This window comes from Alligator sinensis, unplaced genomic scaffold (assembly GCF_000455745.1).
Source record: "Alligator sinensis unplaced genomic scaffold, ASM45574v1 scaffold1494_1, whole genome shotgun sequence".
NCBI classification, from domain to species: Eukaryota; Metazoa; Chordata; order Crocodylia; family Alligatoridae; genus Alligator; species Alligator sinensis.
The window spans coordinates 90,063-106,880 of record NW_005842724.1 but is presented as its reverse complement, the minus strand read 5'-3'; the positions used below and the strand labels follow the sequence as shown (position 1 = coordinate 106,880).

The following is a 16,818-nucleotide window of genomic DNA, read 5'->3' as shown; positions in this document are numbered from 1 at the left end:
ACTCTTTCTGTTTAACCTGTTAGTTTACTCCTTCCATTCTTGCTATTTACCTAATGCATGTTCATTGTCCTTTCTTTAGTAATTTAAGCTTTCGGTATCTGGCTGGTATTTTTACATATTTCCAGATTTGTAACCTTGTCCATCCACATATCCCCTGAATATCTGAGATGACATGAATCCTATTCTTCCTATATAACCCGAGTCAAAAATATATAATTTTGCTAAAAGCGTTGTTATCCATGTCTATTTGTCTCCTCCATAAATTAGCATTGATTTTAATGTTATACTGCTATTACATAGATTCATCTTCATATGTACCAGCAGTTTTTCTGTTACTTCAGGTCTTATTTCCAGCTGCTTTTCCTTTTTTTCCATTTTTATTCCTGCCTCTTAAACTTGTTGTCTGAAAGAAAAATTATCTGCTACTAGATTACTAAAACAACTACATACCTCAATTGTCTCTATTTCCTCCTAACCATTTAATACTGAGTATATTATCCATTTCTGCTATCATGGTCTTTTTTATGGAAACCACTGGTCCTATTTTCTTCCTTATATCAATTGTCATTTAACTTTTTTATCTCCTTGGCATAGCTACATATAAAAGGAGAAAGATGTCATCCACAAAGCCTAGGTCTTCAAGTTTTCTACTGTCAATTCAAGGAATGACACAGCTTTTTTCATAGGCAATCTACGGTCTATCTAGAAATTAGAAGCAGTAATGCATGTACTTATTCAACCCCTATTACTACATTAAACCACCCTGTTGTTTTTGGAAGAAAGTAAAATAAAATTAATTGTCTTTAGAAAGATATCTTTTGAGATATCCCATAGCTAGACATTAGCACCCATAAGACTTCAGAAAATCTTATATTACTTTATCTTTGGAATACCCCATAACTAGCCATTATTTCCCATAAAATGTCTTCATCAAGACTATTAAAAGGTTTTTCAAAGCCAATTAAAATAATAAAGCCATAATCATAATAATAATAATAAAATAATTAAAAGATCAATGTCGATTAGCATTTTGTTGTCTAGTGCATTTTCTAGGACTTTTCACAATGCATATTAGTTCTGTACACTTCTCTGCAACCCATTTATTCGTCTCTGTTGCTAGTCTACCATTTATTTCATCCACCATAATATCATTTTACTATAAACTTTTGCTCATACTGTAAGAAATACTGTTCCATTCTTGTTGTTACAATCCATCAGACCTCCTTTCTTCAGCAGTTGGTTATTAAATTATTTGAATAAATCAAATAAATTAAGCCCTTTTGCTAGTCACATTATGTTCTTGCTTTTATTTGTACTACTGCAGATGTTGAGTACCTACTAAGTTCTTTCTTTAAACCCAGAATTGACTTAATTTTCTCCAAAATGAAGGGTTCTGCACTGTTGTTAAGTTTGGGGATAGTCTGCAAGCAATACAGTCCCTGTGTATTTAATTCTAGGTTACAATTTATTAAGAATCTCTTGAAAATATTCTCTTTAACATCTTGGTTTTTCAACCTCAGTTTTTAATAGGCACCAGCTTGCAAAAAGAATGTGTATTATACCAAACCAACCTTGTACAGGAACACTAGGCATGGTTATGCTCCACCAAGGAGAAAAATTCCTTGACCATGAACAGGTTAAAGTCGGAAGGAAAGTGTGTACACGAAGCACCAATGAAAGTCAAACCCACAAGAATTTTGAAATCTCGAACTTCATCCCATTGTAAGAAAACTCACATGGTTTGTATGCCAGAATGTCAACACATTTACCAAAACCTACATATATACTCAACCTATTGCTGAGATAAAAAGTCATAGACTAGAAATGCCATGTGTAAGCAAAACTACTTAAACAGGTACAAAAAGCTAACGTGAAAAAGTGATCATTTATACTTAGGCAGGAAAGACAATATACAGGCACAAAGTGTACTGCTATTTTTATCAGGCCACAGCGACAGCATTTGTACAAGAATTATAGTTGCATGTTTCTTCACCCTACATACAAAGATTACGACCGTGCAATGTTGTAGCACAAAACAGCATGGAAGGTAGGAATTCAGGAGCAAAATAGTTCAATCCAATTCAAGCTTGCAAAAGTTAACAAATTTAATGAATAACATTACTTTGAAAACAAGAGCGGGTGACTCCATGATAAATCTCCTGCACCCAAAGTTTCACATGTTTAAAACATCAAGCTAACCACATACTTCTCATTTGTCAATTTGTCAAGGTTCTGCCCTCAGAGCTACAGAAACCCTATGCTTCCGTCTGTGAACTGGACTCCTGCTGCTTGTGTATGGGCAAGACTTACAGGGGATGTTTTGGCCTACTGATAATAGAAGCAGTCAATGCCTTCCTCACAAAGTCTTTCTAACAGCCACTTAAAACACAAAAGTGCCCTGCTCATCCTCAAAAACTGCTTGACACAATCTTACTAATCAAACTCGCCTCAAGTCTCTCAGTCCTAAGAATTATCAAGAAAGCATTAGCAACTAGCTCCAGAAATACACTGCTCCTGCTAGCTTTAAAAACATTGCAGACTCTGCCCACACTGGTTTGATCATATGCCATGATACCAGGGCATTTGTGACACTGAATGACTTATAATGAAAATTACAACCTCATGTAATAAAGGCTACACCAATAATACTAGACCAATTAGGCCTGCTCTACAGGCAGACATCTTAAACAGAATCAGACTCTAATGGCTCAATAAAAAAGCAAAAAAGTCCAGCCTACCAGGCAATCCAGCAAAGCTACTTTGGGCAAGAAATTACATTTTGAGGCTACCTGTATGCATGACTTGTACACACCTTGAAAATAATCTGGTCACATGTAGATCATAAAAATGAGGCTAAGTGAATAAACATTATAGTACCCGAATTTACGGAACTAGTTTTCAATATTATTCACAACTGATTTCACAATTTTCAAGACTTTAGTCATTTTTAGTCTTTATAGTACTAGTACTTTCTTAAGTCTAGTGATTTCATTCATGTACTGGATAACAACAAATATCGCTTACAAGTAGTAAAACAAGATAATACAAAACAATTACCAAAGCAAAGTTTGCTTCAGAGAAAAAACACTCAGCAACAGAGTCATTTTATAAAAAATGTTAGAGCATAAGAAATAATCTACCTTGCAAACTACTGAATTTACAAGATAATATTTTTCTCAGCTAACTAGCAATCATCCGTCCCCTTTACTAACAGAGAGAGACAGGCTTCACTACGTTGAGTCACATAATTAATGGGGGCTGACTGGGGCAGGAGCCCCAGGGACCAACTTATGTGGGGGAGTGGGGGAAAGGGCCATAAAAATAGTATCCACTGCAGCTACAAGCTGACTGCATTGCTAATACCAAAAGCCCAGCAGCCACTGCTGCCCTTGTTACACCTCTTATTACATTGTCTGGGCTCAATTAATCTAGTTACATATTATGTGTATGCTGACTGTGTTGGCTACAAAGGATCAACTCATGGAATCACAATAAATTCTAGTTTATTGGACGGAATGTGAAGTTACCAATAAAATGATAAATGCAAACTTTGAGTTATGGGTGGCATTGGTCACCTTAGCACATACACACACACATGCACTCAATCATTCAAACCCATCTCATTTAAACCCATGTAGTGTAGTGTATAGTAGCTGCTGTAGTGATTGTGAGAACACTGGTGTCAGTATATCTACCTATCTGAGGCCCTGGAGTCTGTTGTTGATGGTCAGCTTCCTTCAAGGCAATGTCTTCTCCAGAAGGGGGTTGCCTACTTATCCTTCTGTCTCTGTAGGTCAGGTGCTGGATGACAAGGTGCTACTGAGGGTCATGCCTTTTATCCCTTTCTGGCAGACTTGTGTGATCCCCCAGCATCATCTTGGCTACCCTATTACCAGAAATCAGGCCAGTCCCTTTAAGACCAGAACTTTCCAGGCACAGCCTGCTGGCAGGGTAGGGGTTAAAAGCTGAGCCTTGCCAGCTAGTCAGGTGACCAGAAGGGGGCAGCCCAGAACTATAAAAACCCTGGGCTGAGCTGGCAAAGGGAGTTTTGGCTGCAGAAGGGGTGAACTCCTGATGACACCCAGAGAAGCTGTGGCAGCTCTACAAGAAGGGGCATAGCAGATGGTGGGAAGTAGAAGTACAGAGCCACGCAAAAATGTGAGCTGGCAGACAACCTTCCTTAATTTTTTTTTTTTTTTTTTGGTTATAGGCCATGGGCTTATGTTTGTGTTTGACTGGTAATCTGGTGGTTTGTAGTTGAGGCTGTAGGGGAGGAGGAGACCTCATTAGCACCTTGGGGTGCAGTCATAAAAGTCCAAAGGGCCCAGTACACTAGTGGGTTCAGCTGTTTAAGGCCAGTGGCCTAGAGCTGGCTGCAGAACTTTGAAGCCAGGTCCCAGTGGGTGGATCTTAGCTAGTAGCCCGAGCTATAAGAAAGCGGCCAAGCCTGAAGAGGCAGAAGACACAACAACTCGGCGCCCAGGGGCACAGTGTGAAAGGGGGACCAGAAGGCCTGATGCCATAGTGGGCACAAAAGGAGGGCCATGGGCCCAGAGAGTTTTAGGGAGCTAGATCTTCAGAGTCAAACCCTACCTGGGGGGTTTAGGCTGGTAGGCCTAGCTAGAGAAAGACAAGGGAAAAGCCTGTGGTGGCTGAGAACCCCAACATAGAAGTGCAATAGGCAGTCTTCCGCTTGTAAGAACATCTAAACAATATTTACATCAAGACGTGGCAGGTGAGTAAAGATGGGATACAAGACAAAATATAGAAGTGAAGTATTAAAGGACTTCAAGGGTGTCCCTCATAGGCCACTAGAATGCCGTTGGGGAGGGCAACCTGTTACAGGGAGATAATGAAGTCACATAACAGTAATCTCTTAATCTCTCTCTCAAAATCTATTGAAGGCTGGATAAGCATCTGGCTGGGGTCATCTGAGCCCAGCTCTCTTTCCTGCCTAGGCAGGGGGTCAGACTCGATCTGCTGAGGTCCCTCCCGACCCTAGCATCTATGAATCTATTCCAAACCCTGTTGGATTTTATTGGGCATGAGCAGCATGGATCCAACTTGCATGTTGCAAGTCTTGGCTCCCAGAAGAAAAAAAGCATTACAGATAACCCCCGCTTAGCGCTCTTAATTGGTTCCAGAAACACAGAGTGCTATGCGAAACAGCATCAAGTGAAACTCAGTTCCCCATAGGATTTAATGTAAATAAATATAATTGGTTCTGCACAGCTTGCTGGCCCAGACCCTAGACAGCGGGGCTCTGGCCAGCACGTGGGAAGCAGTGGGGCCACCCACCCACCAGCACCCACGCACTGCTCTGCCCAGCGGAGGCACTCAACACTGGAACTATCTGCCGCCACCAGACTGCTGCAAGCCCAGGACGGTTTTCATGGTTGAGTGTGTGACTGGAATGGGGTAGGGGGGCTGCAACCCAGGAGCAGCGAAGGCTGTGCAGGCTCAGCCCCACTGCAGCCTAGAGCAGAGGACAACGCGCACATGTCCTGCCACCCTGGGCCCTGCACTTCTGCTGCCCCTCCGGGCCCCACGCTCGCGCCCCTTGCCCACCTGCCCCTTCTTGCTGCTGCCACCACTCCTCCCCACCTGCCTGCCGGCTGCAGGCTCCTGCGGCCCCACCCTGGGCCCTGCCGGCCCTGGGCACCAGCCCAGGCTCTGTGGTCATGCCACCGCCGCCCCCCCACCCCGCCCTGCTTTCTCACTGCCACCGCTTCTTCCTGCCAGCCCCAGCACCACATGCAAGAGCAAATCCTGCTCTCCTGCTGCCCTGCCCTGGGCCTCTGCTGGCCGTCACTCAACTCTGAACTCGCTGCCGCCGCCATTGCTCCTTCTCTCTAGACCCACACTGAGCATTATATCAAAACGCTCTGAGCGCTAAGTGAAATCAGGTATGTATTTTAAATGAGCACTATAGTGAAACCGCATTAAGCGGGGGTTGCCTGTAGTCCTTTATCCTATAGTTGCAAATCCATGCCATAATCTTTTCCCAAATATAGACAGCCCATCTCTTGCTGCAAAGACTTCTATTTTGACATGAAGATAATTAATTCCTACATTCCACCATTACCACCTAAAACATTTTGGCAGGTTAGCTCTTCATTGTGTTGGAAAATTGAACATGCTCTTTTTTTTTTCTAACCAAAGACAGAAAGTAAACAGACTACATACTCACACACTTCGGAATGGGTGGTAGAAGATTTATAAGGATTCAAGTGAATTCAGTGCAACTGTTTTATCTATGTATAACTCGTAGAAAGTGAAGCTAAATTTCAGTTATATTGCCCTGGTTTTAATCAAAGGTAAATTATTGCAGTTTGGCTTAATTTACTGAGGATTAAGAACAGACAGACCTAACAGTTACAGGGGATAAGCTGACATGGTCCTTTTTAAGTAGCAACCCCCTTCCTTTACAGAGATTTAATTTGTTCATCTTTCCATGCCTTCGGTACCATATTTCAAAAGCTGCATATTCTGAAAAGTCAAAAATCAAAAACACTTACTACTTCCTCTGGGCATGATCTTAAATTCAGTGAAGTCAATGGAAAGATTCCCATAGCTTTCACTGGTTTTAGAAACGCATTGCACAGTGTCTGCATGATGGTGACCAAAATATGTTGTTTACAGCCTAGCTGATAAAGAAAGATGTGCTTGATTAAAAGGTAAGAAAATCTGGGCCTCAATATTCAGGGGACTGAGTGGCACTAGCTCACAAAAGAATAAGAAAAAAGGCCAGCCATTCCACCAGCCAGTCGCTTCTCATCTCAAGGGTTAAGTCAAGGCCCACTGAAATCAAATGGCAAAACTCCCACACCACTAGCATCAGACTCTCATCCAGATCTTAAATTTAAGGAGCACACCTAAGTGTGCTCAATTCTTTGCTGAGAAGTTGCACGGCCTATGAAAAAGTGTTAACCCAGACACCATTTCAAAGTCTAGTATTTTTTCAAAATCTATTTTCATATATCTTACAGCACATGAACAAGCTCATTTGAAATTCCTGGTATTCTAGTTATTTCAATTAAAAATGCTCCTTCTCTATTCCACTTGTACTCTATTTGATCTTGGCAATCAATGACAAAAAATTCCTTCCTCTAATAAACAAACTGAGAGGAAAACTTTAAAGCACATATTTAAAGCACATTAAAGCTGATTTGTCTACTGTATTCAACACTAGAACTATTTTCTTGAATGATCTTTTTGAAACAAAAATTCTCCTAAAAAGTCAGCAAAAACAGGGACTTTTAAAGCCACTAAGAAAATATTTGTTTCCTGCTCAAACTTTCTGCATCATTCTATAGACTTGTCTGTCAGGATTAACGCTGCCGAAGCCAAATGCATTCTCCAGTGAGTATACATGCACAACTCGTTAATGGCAATCACTGTCACCTGCGGACAGGCAGGAAGACCACTAAAGGAACAGCAAAAGACTGATCATTATTTTCTCATGACAGGAAGGAAAGGGAAAGCCTTCCTGTAAAACATCTGTCTGGAGATAAAAATATCACATCTTAATAGTTTATAACAATCTTCCACCAGCCTTCTCTTCTTGATTTAAATCTGCTATATATCGTTAAACAGAAGCTAAACCTAAATATTTCCTGACAGCTAAGACTAGAAGGCTGATTGGATAGTTTCTTGAACTATAAGAGATATTTTGTCCTGAGTTGGCATTCCTTCAACTTGGGCTGTTGACATCCAAAAGTTCTTAATCACATGAGGGACTGACAGAATGTAAAGAGAGACTGATTAGTCTGGACTACAATACCAGAATTACTGCAACTCTAGGTAATTTCTCAAATAGATTTGTTTTTCCTAGTGTTGCCAGAATTTCTAGTCCTTACTAGTAACAAAGAAATAGAGCCTGATTCTATCCTATGTTACAATTTGTGTCGCTACTCAAGCAAAAAAAAAAAAAAAGTTTTTATGCTTGTGTATGCCCAAGTAGCAGGCAATTTTATAACATACTATATATGGTATTATATAGAGAACACATGCATCAGAGGGTTTAAAAACTTTTAACATCTAGCCCCAGCAACCAAGGGCCTGCTCCTTGATTGTATTAAGGGTGCTTAAAGGCAGAGATTCCCAAACTTTTTCTTATTACATACCCCCTTCCAGATTTACCAGCTGACCACATACCCCTACCAGCATACGTTTTATATTGTAACCCCATTCAATGCTGATTATTATAATGAAAATTAAATCCACCATTACGCAATTTTTCCTGCATACCCCTGAGATATCTTGCATGCCCCAAAGTGTACACGTACCACAGTTTGGGAACCCCTGCTTTATGTCATGATGGTGGTGCAGATGAACGTAAAAGTGGAAAAAGAAAAATGTCCTCAAGAAATCCTCAAAAACTCCACTTAACCTGCTAAGGCACCTATGGTCTCTTGGATGCAAAGGCTAAGTACAGAGGTTCAAAAAGCCCAGGGTTGAATCAATTCAATCTTTGCATGTTTTTCCAAGTTGTGTAGATAGAACCAATAATGAACTGAACCAATGTTAAGTATTGCAGTGGCCAAAGCAGGCAGACGCCTGCACTGGTCCAAGCCAGGAAACAAGGGCGCTCATATGGGCTTCCCATCATGCTGGACACTGAAAGTTGCCAAACCCAGCTGATTGGCAACCCATACTTAACTGGATGTTGGTAACCCCATCCCCACCCCTGCTCTCAGCCTCAGGTAGGGGGAGAGCCAGCAGACAACTCTCTCCCCATCCCTGCCTGCCTCCAGCCACCTGCCTCTTATGGGTCTGCATGACAGGCAAGGGAGCAGGGCTGGGGCTTTCACAGCTCAGTTCACTGGGCTGCAGGTGGGGGAAAAAAGTCCCCCCACATGAGGGCTCCCCCATAAAGATCCCTGGTGGGGAGGGCTGTTGCTGGGCCAGAAGTGTGTTCCCCTCCACCACCCCCCTTCCCCCATCTCTATGACCTCTCAGAGGTCATGGGCCGGTGAGCAAGCGGGGCTGGTGTGATCCTAGCCTGGTTCTCCAGGCTGTGGAGAGACTAAAAACCCCCACTGTGAGGGCTTTCCCTCCCCCTGCACTGTGCAGACCAGAGCTAGGGGGCCTGTTCCCCTGCCCCCATCCCAGCCGGCTGACATACACAGGCAGGAAGCAAGCTAGGGAGCAGAGGCTTTACTGCCTCAGCTTTGTGACAGGTGAGGGTAGAGCCAGCTCTGCTCCACTGGAGCAGACAGCACAGCCCAGGCCTGCAAAGCATCTTGGGATCCTAGGGGACTATGAAGTAACTTAAATTGGAAGGGGATCTGGAACAGAAGTTCCACAAACTGGTTTAATCTAAATCAGTTAAGTCTGATACTACATCCATCCAGGTTATAGCTTCAGCTGGGTTCAGCCACTTTGAAACTGGTTTACGTGCACTGAATTTCTGTCCTGTTGCAGGTTTAAACAGGTTTCCGATCACTTAAACTGATTTATGTGCAACTTCTGTCTCTAGCTCAAAAGCACTAAAGATTTTACCAGCAAAGTTCTTAAAGCACCTCTCCTCAACATCTCCTGTTGTCTGATTTCCCCCTGCTCAGCATGCTGACTTGTGAATCCTGCTTGAAGATATATAACTTTTCTTAATTGCTATACAAAGAACTTGGCACTTAACTTTATGTTAATTCCACTTCTGGAGCTAGGTACCAAAAATTGTGTGTAGCAAACCTTATCATACCTAAGTGCCTTTGGGCATCTGGGCCTTAGCTTACACCAAGGTGAGCAATGATTCATGCCCTGTGTCTTTTATTTCCAATATTAAAGCTCAAATATAATGAATGTCAGAATTTTCTCCTGTTCTTTTGAAGTTCTCTCAACAAAAAGTAATACCAGACACATAATTTATAATTAATTACATATTTGCTAGTCTCAGCATGACATTAAGAATTCATTTTCTGACAAACCCACAGTGTTCACATTTGATAAAGCTTGAAGCAAGAGGTAGATACTAAAGAAAAGGTCAAATGTTATTCTGGTTAACTGAATGTGATCATTTTTTCACTTGAATGATGATTTTTTTTGCAAATTGTGCTGTGCAATTTAGTGATTTTACTACACAGAAATAAGTACTTCAATTTCTAATGAAGTCGCTTACTTCAGCCTGATCCAATTTGAAATACAGGATTTGAAATACTGGCTTTGTCAAATTTCACTACAAGTGAACTTAAAAGTGACAGCCTTTTCCTAAAATAGATGTATGCTGGAAAACAAAGAAATATTGCTTTGCTTCACTGAGGTTCCTCTGATTGCAGCACAAAAAAAAGGTTGTTGTATTTGGATTAGCTAAAATTGAATACTGGATTAAAACATGGAATTATTAACTGTAATCAAATAGCTATAGCTAAAAGATGAATAATCAATTATCTAACATAATATTAGATTATTAATATTAAGCAAGGAAATGCAGAGATGAAGAGGGAGGACAAAGGATTAAAGGTGCTAAAGTTGAGCTGTGACAGAGTTATCTACATATTAATTGCTCTAATCCAGCAGCAGGTAAGAGAGGAGAGATGGACCACATTATGTGATAAATGCAAATTTTATATACAATAAGATCAAAGAAGCATTTAACAAACACTTTCCCATAGAACGGCGGTCAGCAACTTGATCTGCCAGACCCAGAAGGTTTTGCCTGTGCCACAACCAGGTAATTGCAATGGCAGGGCTTTTGCCCATGCCACAGCCAGGAGAAGGGGCAGTTGCAGCAGTGGCGGTCAGGTCCTAGTGCCACCCCATCTCACAACTGAGCTGGGTCACTTCAGCTTGCTGCTAGAAAATGTTTCCAAATACTGTACTGCCATACAGAGGTAAATGACATAACTAACATATTTTCTCTCATCCTCTTCCCCAGGCTGAATTGCATATGCAATGTAGTTCTTCAGGGGAGAGGGGAAAAATAATTAAATGTACAAACTACTGTGTATTTGTTAGAGAAAGCATGACTGAAAAAGCATGTCTTACACGTAGGAGTCGACTGTAAGCTAACTTTATCCTGAAGGCAAAATGTTCCACTGTGCCTGAAGCGTGGAGCTGTTAACCATACAAAAACACTGTACTAGTCAGTTTCCAAAGAGCAAATAACTTCACGCTAGGATTCATAGTTCTGGTCCAGATAGATAGAAGATGATGGTGTATATAATAGATGATATCAGATCATCAGCATCCACCATAACAGAAAATGAAGTTTTAGCCAATGACAGAAGGCAACATTCATGAGTAATGCTGTGCTACAGCAACTTGCCATTAGTGAGGAATCCATGATCACTCCTAAACTAGAAACTGAGCTGACCAGTTGGTGCCTTCAGTCAAGGGAGACTGCATAGTGGATTCAAACACTGCAAACCAGCATAACCTCTACTTTGTCTGAGTTCAGCCTCAATCAGTTGCTTTTCATCCACAACTATGTCAACCAAGCAATGGGACACGTTAGTGTTACTGATTTAGTGTCATTGTGGAGGCTATATAGAGCTGTGTTGTATGCCTATGAGTGGCACTGGTGTTCCTTATTGACTCAAAAATTCACCTACTGGCTGAACATAACTGTTGATAGGGAGAACGAAAAATGATACAAGTAGGACTGTACCTGTGAGGAAGAGCTGCAGGAAGGACTAGACCCATTTTAGCACCTGTCTCAGGAAAGATAATAGTAGTTCATGATCAACAGCACCAAACAATGCAGAGATCCAAGATGGTGAGAACAGGTGCCTGCCCACCATTCAAGAACAGCAAGAGAACATCCATCAGTACCATTAAAAGGGCTGTCATCCAGTGCCCTGGCACAGATCCTGATTATACATGATCTACAGGCTTGAGAATTAGAGGAAGATCAAGTCCCTTTACATTTAAAAATGAAGAGAGGGAACAGAAAAGAGCTTAAATAAGAAGCAGTGAAAATATCATGTCATTCTACACTGTGCTTTTATTTATTTATTTGTTTATCTCTGCTGGAGTAAGATATTCCCTGCAGTATATTTGGTAGTGCTTTACTCCTGTCTAGTCTAGTTTTAAATCTCTCAAGAGATGAGGCTTACATGCTGTTTCTATTCAGTGCATAAATACTTCTAATGTTGTTTATACTTAACATCCTCAGTGTTTTATAACATGCAGCAAACACTATGTATTGCCTTTCCTTTGTGCAAATACAGATCAGTTCAGAGGCCATTTTACTCTGAAAAAAAGTGTACCTCTTCAATAACAACCCCCGCTACAGAAGGCATCTATTGTCAAATTTCTAAATCAGTCAACAGCTTGGGATCCAAATGGTAGTAAAACCCAACTCTTTCTTCACCTGGCCAGAAAACCAAGTTCCACACTACTAGAAAAACATGCAGCCACAACAGGCCACTGTGTGCTCCACACGGTTTGAATGTGCAGCCACTTATATTTGATCTAGGAAGCTGCACATCTTGGACAAATTCTAAAAAAAAGCAGCCTCCCAAATCAGCAACATAGCATACTATAAAGAGAGCGAGCAAAGCACAGGGATTCTCTCTCAGGCCTCACTGAAAGCAAAACCCATTACTGTACAAGATACTGTTTGTTAATGCCCTCCAGGGGGCTGACATTAGCTGTCCTGGAAGTTCGGTCTTCCTCTGTAATCATGACCTCCCACAAACAGCTCTATTCCAAGGGAACAATTAAATTGTCAACCAGTGTAGGAGGATCATGATCGAGGGAAAAGGACTGTCACAAGAGCTGGACCGAAACTCTGGAGCTTAGGTCTTGCTTTTTCTTGCAGGAACATTAAAAGCGAGCCATTTTCTTAACTAAACTCAATGTTCGCTTACTCAATTACACTTTCCCAGAGCAATTTCAGCATATTCACACAACACACAAGTAAAGAGAGACCCCACCTCTGCCCAGTCTACCAGTTTGTCTTACGCCCTGAGAGAGGAAGAAATGGGTTTTTTTCTAGGTTTAAATCCATGATTCTCAACCTTTTTAGATTCCAGGCATCTCACAGCAGACTCAAGGTGCCCTCCCTGACTTTTGTTAATTGAGTGACACCCAATTAAAAAAAAACAAATCTATATATTACAGTGCTTATCTCCTCGTACTAGGGGTGAGGGATTGGGCTAGGCAGGATAAGCCCTAGTCTGCGCTTATCTCAAGGATGGGCAAAATATGGCCCATGGTCTGCCATTCTATCTGGCCCGCAGGGCCCCTAAAAAAATTTGGAAAATTAATTTCTCTGCCTGTCAAAAATGGCTGGCAGTGGGGCAGGTTATAAGCTGGTGCTGAGTGCGAAGAAAAGTGGCCCTTCGCCTACCTCATGGCCAGAGCCCCGCGCTGCAGACGCTCACAGCCTGCCTGGGGCTGCCTGTGCCTGCTCCAGACAGCTCTGCGTGGGCTGCAAGCACCTGCAACTCAGGGCGCCATGGGGCAGGTGAGGGGGCACTTTTCCCCATGCTCAGCACCAGCTTCTTTCCTACTGGTGAGCAGGGGGTTGGGGCTGTGCTGGTCCCCCCACCTGTACCACAGGGCTGGGGGGCACTGGGTGTGAGCAGGTGGGGAGCCAGTGGGAGCATGGGGCCTGCACCAGTGTCCCAGGGCCAGTGTCCCAGGGCCCAGAGAAGGGTGGCAGGAGTGTGGGGTCCCAGCTGGCAGAGGCTCTATGGAGCCAGGCTAGCTCCTCTCTCCCTGCTGGTGTAGCCCAACCCAGCTCCGTGGATCTCTGCCAGCCTTTGGGCCCCACCAGTGCTGCCCCTGGGATGGTACCCCAAGATGGTAACCAGGGGGCAGGGCACCTGTCAAGGGGTGGGGCATCTGTTAAGGTGTGGGGCTACCCATACAGCCCTTGACAGCCTGCCAAAACTGGGTAAGCAGCCCTCCACTCAAAATAATTGCCTGCCCCTGGCTTATCTGCTTGTGTCCTCACACCTTGCAGCACACTTCAAAGGATCTTGCAGCACCCTAGAGTGCCACAGGGCCCTGGCTGAGAATCACTGGTTTAAATATTTGGAAGAACATCATGGGAGTTGTGAGTACCAAGAGGGGCAAATTGTACCAAGACCTCCCCCAACACTGTGGTGAGCACTAGAGCTGAAGACCTGATTATTTTTAAGAAAACAGGCCTATTGGCTTGGCCTTCTCAACTCTGGAGAGCTTTCAGCAGAAACTTCACAGGGAGAAAAAAGGCAGAGCCTGAACTTGGGCGGGACATTTTTAACTACTGATTTTACTGGGCTCCCTCCCGTCCAGGCCTTCCTGCTCAGGTGTGAGCAGCAGGACAGCTTCATGGGCACAATTCTGCTGAGGCCCAGCTGCAACTGCAGCAAAAAGTGCACCCAGGCTGGGGGGGAAGGAATCAGGCTGAAAACACAGCCAACTGACTTGGGGGTGCCTGAATTGGGCAGTGACACAACTGGCACTCCAGCAGGCCTGGCCCAGCCATTGCTACACCAGGCTTCAGTGAAGCCAGCTTGGTTGCAGCCGCTTGGAGGACAAAATCTTCCTTTGAATGGCTGGTGGAGGCCTACTGGAGGCTGGTCTGGTCTGGAAGGAGCGGGTGCAAAGTGGCACAAAGGCACCCTGGTGCCCATCACAGAATCATAGACAAGGAAGGCTGGGAGGGACCTCAGGAGCTCATCTAGTCCAGTGTGACTCAGCCTGTGGGTTGTGACCCACAAGTGGGTTGCAAGAATATATGAAATGGTCTTTAACAACATTGAAAAATGGATCAACAAACAAAGTGGATTCTGCTTTTAAAGGGGAAAAACAGGGGCAACTGGGGCTTTCCCCTTGCAGGCTGGCAGAGCTCCAGCCTGTGAGGGGCTGCTTGCCCCTCTCCCACCGCCCCCCACACATACCAAGGGTGGAGGGCAGCATTCCCTCTAAGGTGTGCGACGTGCACCGCCATGCTCGTGCCTGCACATGCCACGCAGGTCGGGAGTGAGGGGCTCTGCCCATCCACGTTTTCAAATGGGTCCTGGTACCAAAGAAAGGTTGAGCACCACTGATCTACTCCACCCCCCTGCTCAAAGCAGGACCATCTCAGGTCCAAGGCTTTGTCTACCCAGGTCTTGAAGAGGAGAGGCCACCACCTTTCCCCATGCTTTTCTCTCCTCCTTGTGAGAAAGCTTTCCCTCCGCTCCAACCTCAACTCCCCTTGCTGCCCCCTGACCCCCATGCTCCTCCTGGTCATGCCCCCCCACTCAGCCCAGCCCCGCCCTATCCTCACTGAAGCCCGCTATCAAACATACCCCCGCTAGTACTCCGCGCTCAACAAGCCCAGGTTCCTCCCGAGTCACGTGCCCAGCCCATCCAACCAGCTGCTCGCTCGGGGCAGGGGGCAGCGGCGCAGCGCTCCAACACCTCCCCCGCCCCCTGCCAGCGCCCGGAGCGCGGGCACAGCCGCTCGTGGCGGGAAAGCGGCACGTGCGGGAGCCCCCACCCCCGCCTTACTCCTTGGGGCTGCCCCCGTGCACTGAGCTGCTGCGCGTCAGCGTCTCCCTCCTCTTCCCCGGCTTGTAGGAGGACATGGCTGCGGCGCCCGGCCCGGACCGCGTCCGCAGTGTCGCTAGGAGACGTGCCCCGCCCCTGAGGCAGAAGGCAAAGGGGCCGGGCAGCTATCGCCAGCCGGGAACATCTAACCACAACAGCAACAAAATCTAACCGACAGAGTCACCTATAATGTGGTGCAGAGGACTTCATTGCATCCCGGGAGAGCAGCGCTGGGCCCTGAGACTGGCGCCACCGCAGTTTGGGAGCCCTTCACTAAGAAAGTTTGGGAGCCCTTCACTAAGAAACCCCTGCCCCTGAGGGAAGAAAAGCAGAAGAGGTTTTAATATCTTTTCCTCAACGGTTTGGCCATTTACATCCTTTCCTAGCTAGACCTGGCAGGCTGAGCACGCATTAAAAGATCAACACCACACTACAAATTGGACACTTTCAAACTACAGGCTGGCACCTGAATGACTGAACTGCTCAGCCTCTGCTGAAGGCCTGGCTCTCCACCACCTTTGGACTCCGAAGTCAGCGGTTCACCAGCTTTTAGGGACCCAGGCGGCCCTTGGAAAATCTGCCGCTTGGTTCTTGGCTGCTTGTACATGCCATGGGGGTTTCATTTGGGTTACTTATCCCTAAATTGAAAGGGTGAGTTTTTCATAGATTAGTAGATGCTAGGGTCGGAAGGGACCTCAATAGATCATCGAATCCGACCCCCTGCATAGGCAGGAAAGCGTGCTGGGTCTAGATGACCCCAGCTAGATGGTTATCTAACCTCCTCTTGAAGATCCCCAGGGTAGGGGAGAGCACCACCTCCCTTGGGAGCCCGTTCCAGACCCTGGCCACTCTAACTGTGAAGAAGTTCCTCCTAATGTCCAATCTAAATCTGCTCTCTGCCAGCTTGTGGCCATTATTTCTTGTAACCCCCAGGGGTGCCTTGGTGAATAAAACGTCACCAATTCCCTTCTGTGCCCCTGTGATGACCTTATAGGCAGCCACAAGGTCGCCTCTCAACCTTCTCTTGCAGAGGCTGAAAAGGTCCAGTTTCTCTAGTCTCTCCTCGTAGGGCTTGGTCTGTAGGCCCTTAACCATACGCGTGGCCCTTCTCTGGACCTTCTCCAGGTTATCCGCATCCCTCTTGAATTGCGGCGCCCAGAATTGCACTCAGTACTCCAACTGCGGTCTGACCAGCGCCCGATAGAGGGGAAGTATCACCTCCTTGGACCTATTCGTCATGCATCTGCTGATGCACGATAAAGTGCCATTGGCTTTTCTGATGGCTTCGTCACACTGCCTACTCGTGTTCATCTTAGAGTCCGCTAAGACTCCAAGATCCCTTTCCACTTC

General features: G+C 44.9%; 1 protein-coding gene across 6 annotated transcripts in view; it reads right to left on the bottom strand.

Annotated features, from left to right (window-relative positions):
* The window catches only part of ADGB (androglobin), a 286,810-nt gene extending 271,298 nt beyond the window's left edge, over nucleotides 1-15,512 (bottom strand). For 4 of the 6 annotated variants that reach the window (XM_006034315.3, XM_025216304.1, XM_025216303.1 and 1 more), the window contains exon 1: nucleotides 15,430-15,512. In XM_006034315.3, the coding sequence (XP_006034377.2) occupies nucleotides 15,430-15,506 (77 nt within the window). In that variant the 5' untranslated portion in view covers nucleotides 15,507-15,512. Of the gene's footprint in view, nucleotides 1-14,834; nucleotides 14,949-15,227; nucleotides 15,265-15,429 lie in introns of those variants that run through there. The other 2 variants (XM_006034316.2, XM_025216302.1) reach the window with 2 other exon arrangements.
* Between the last annotated feature and the right edge of the window lie 1,306 nt (nucleotides 15,513-16,818).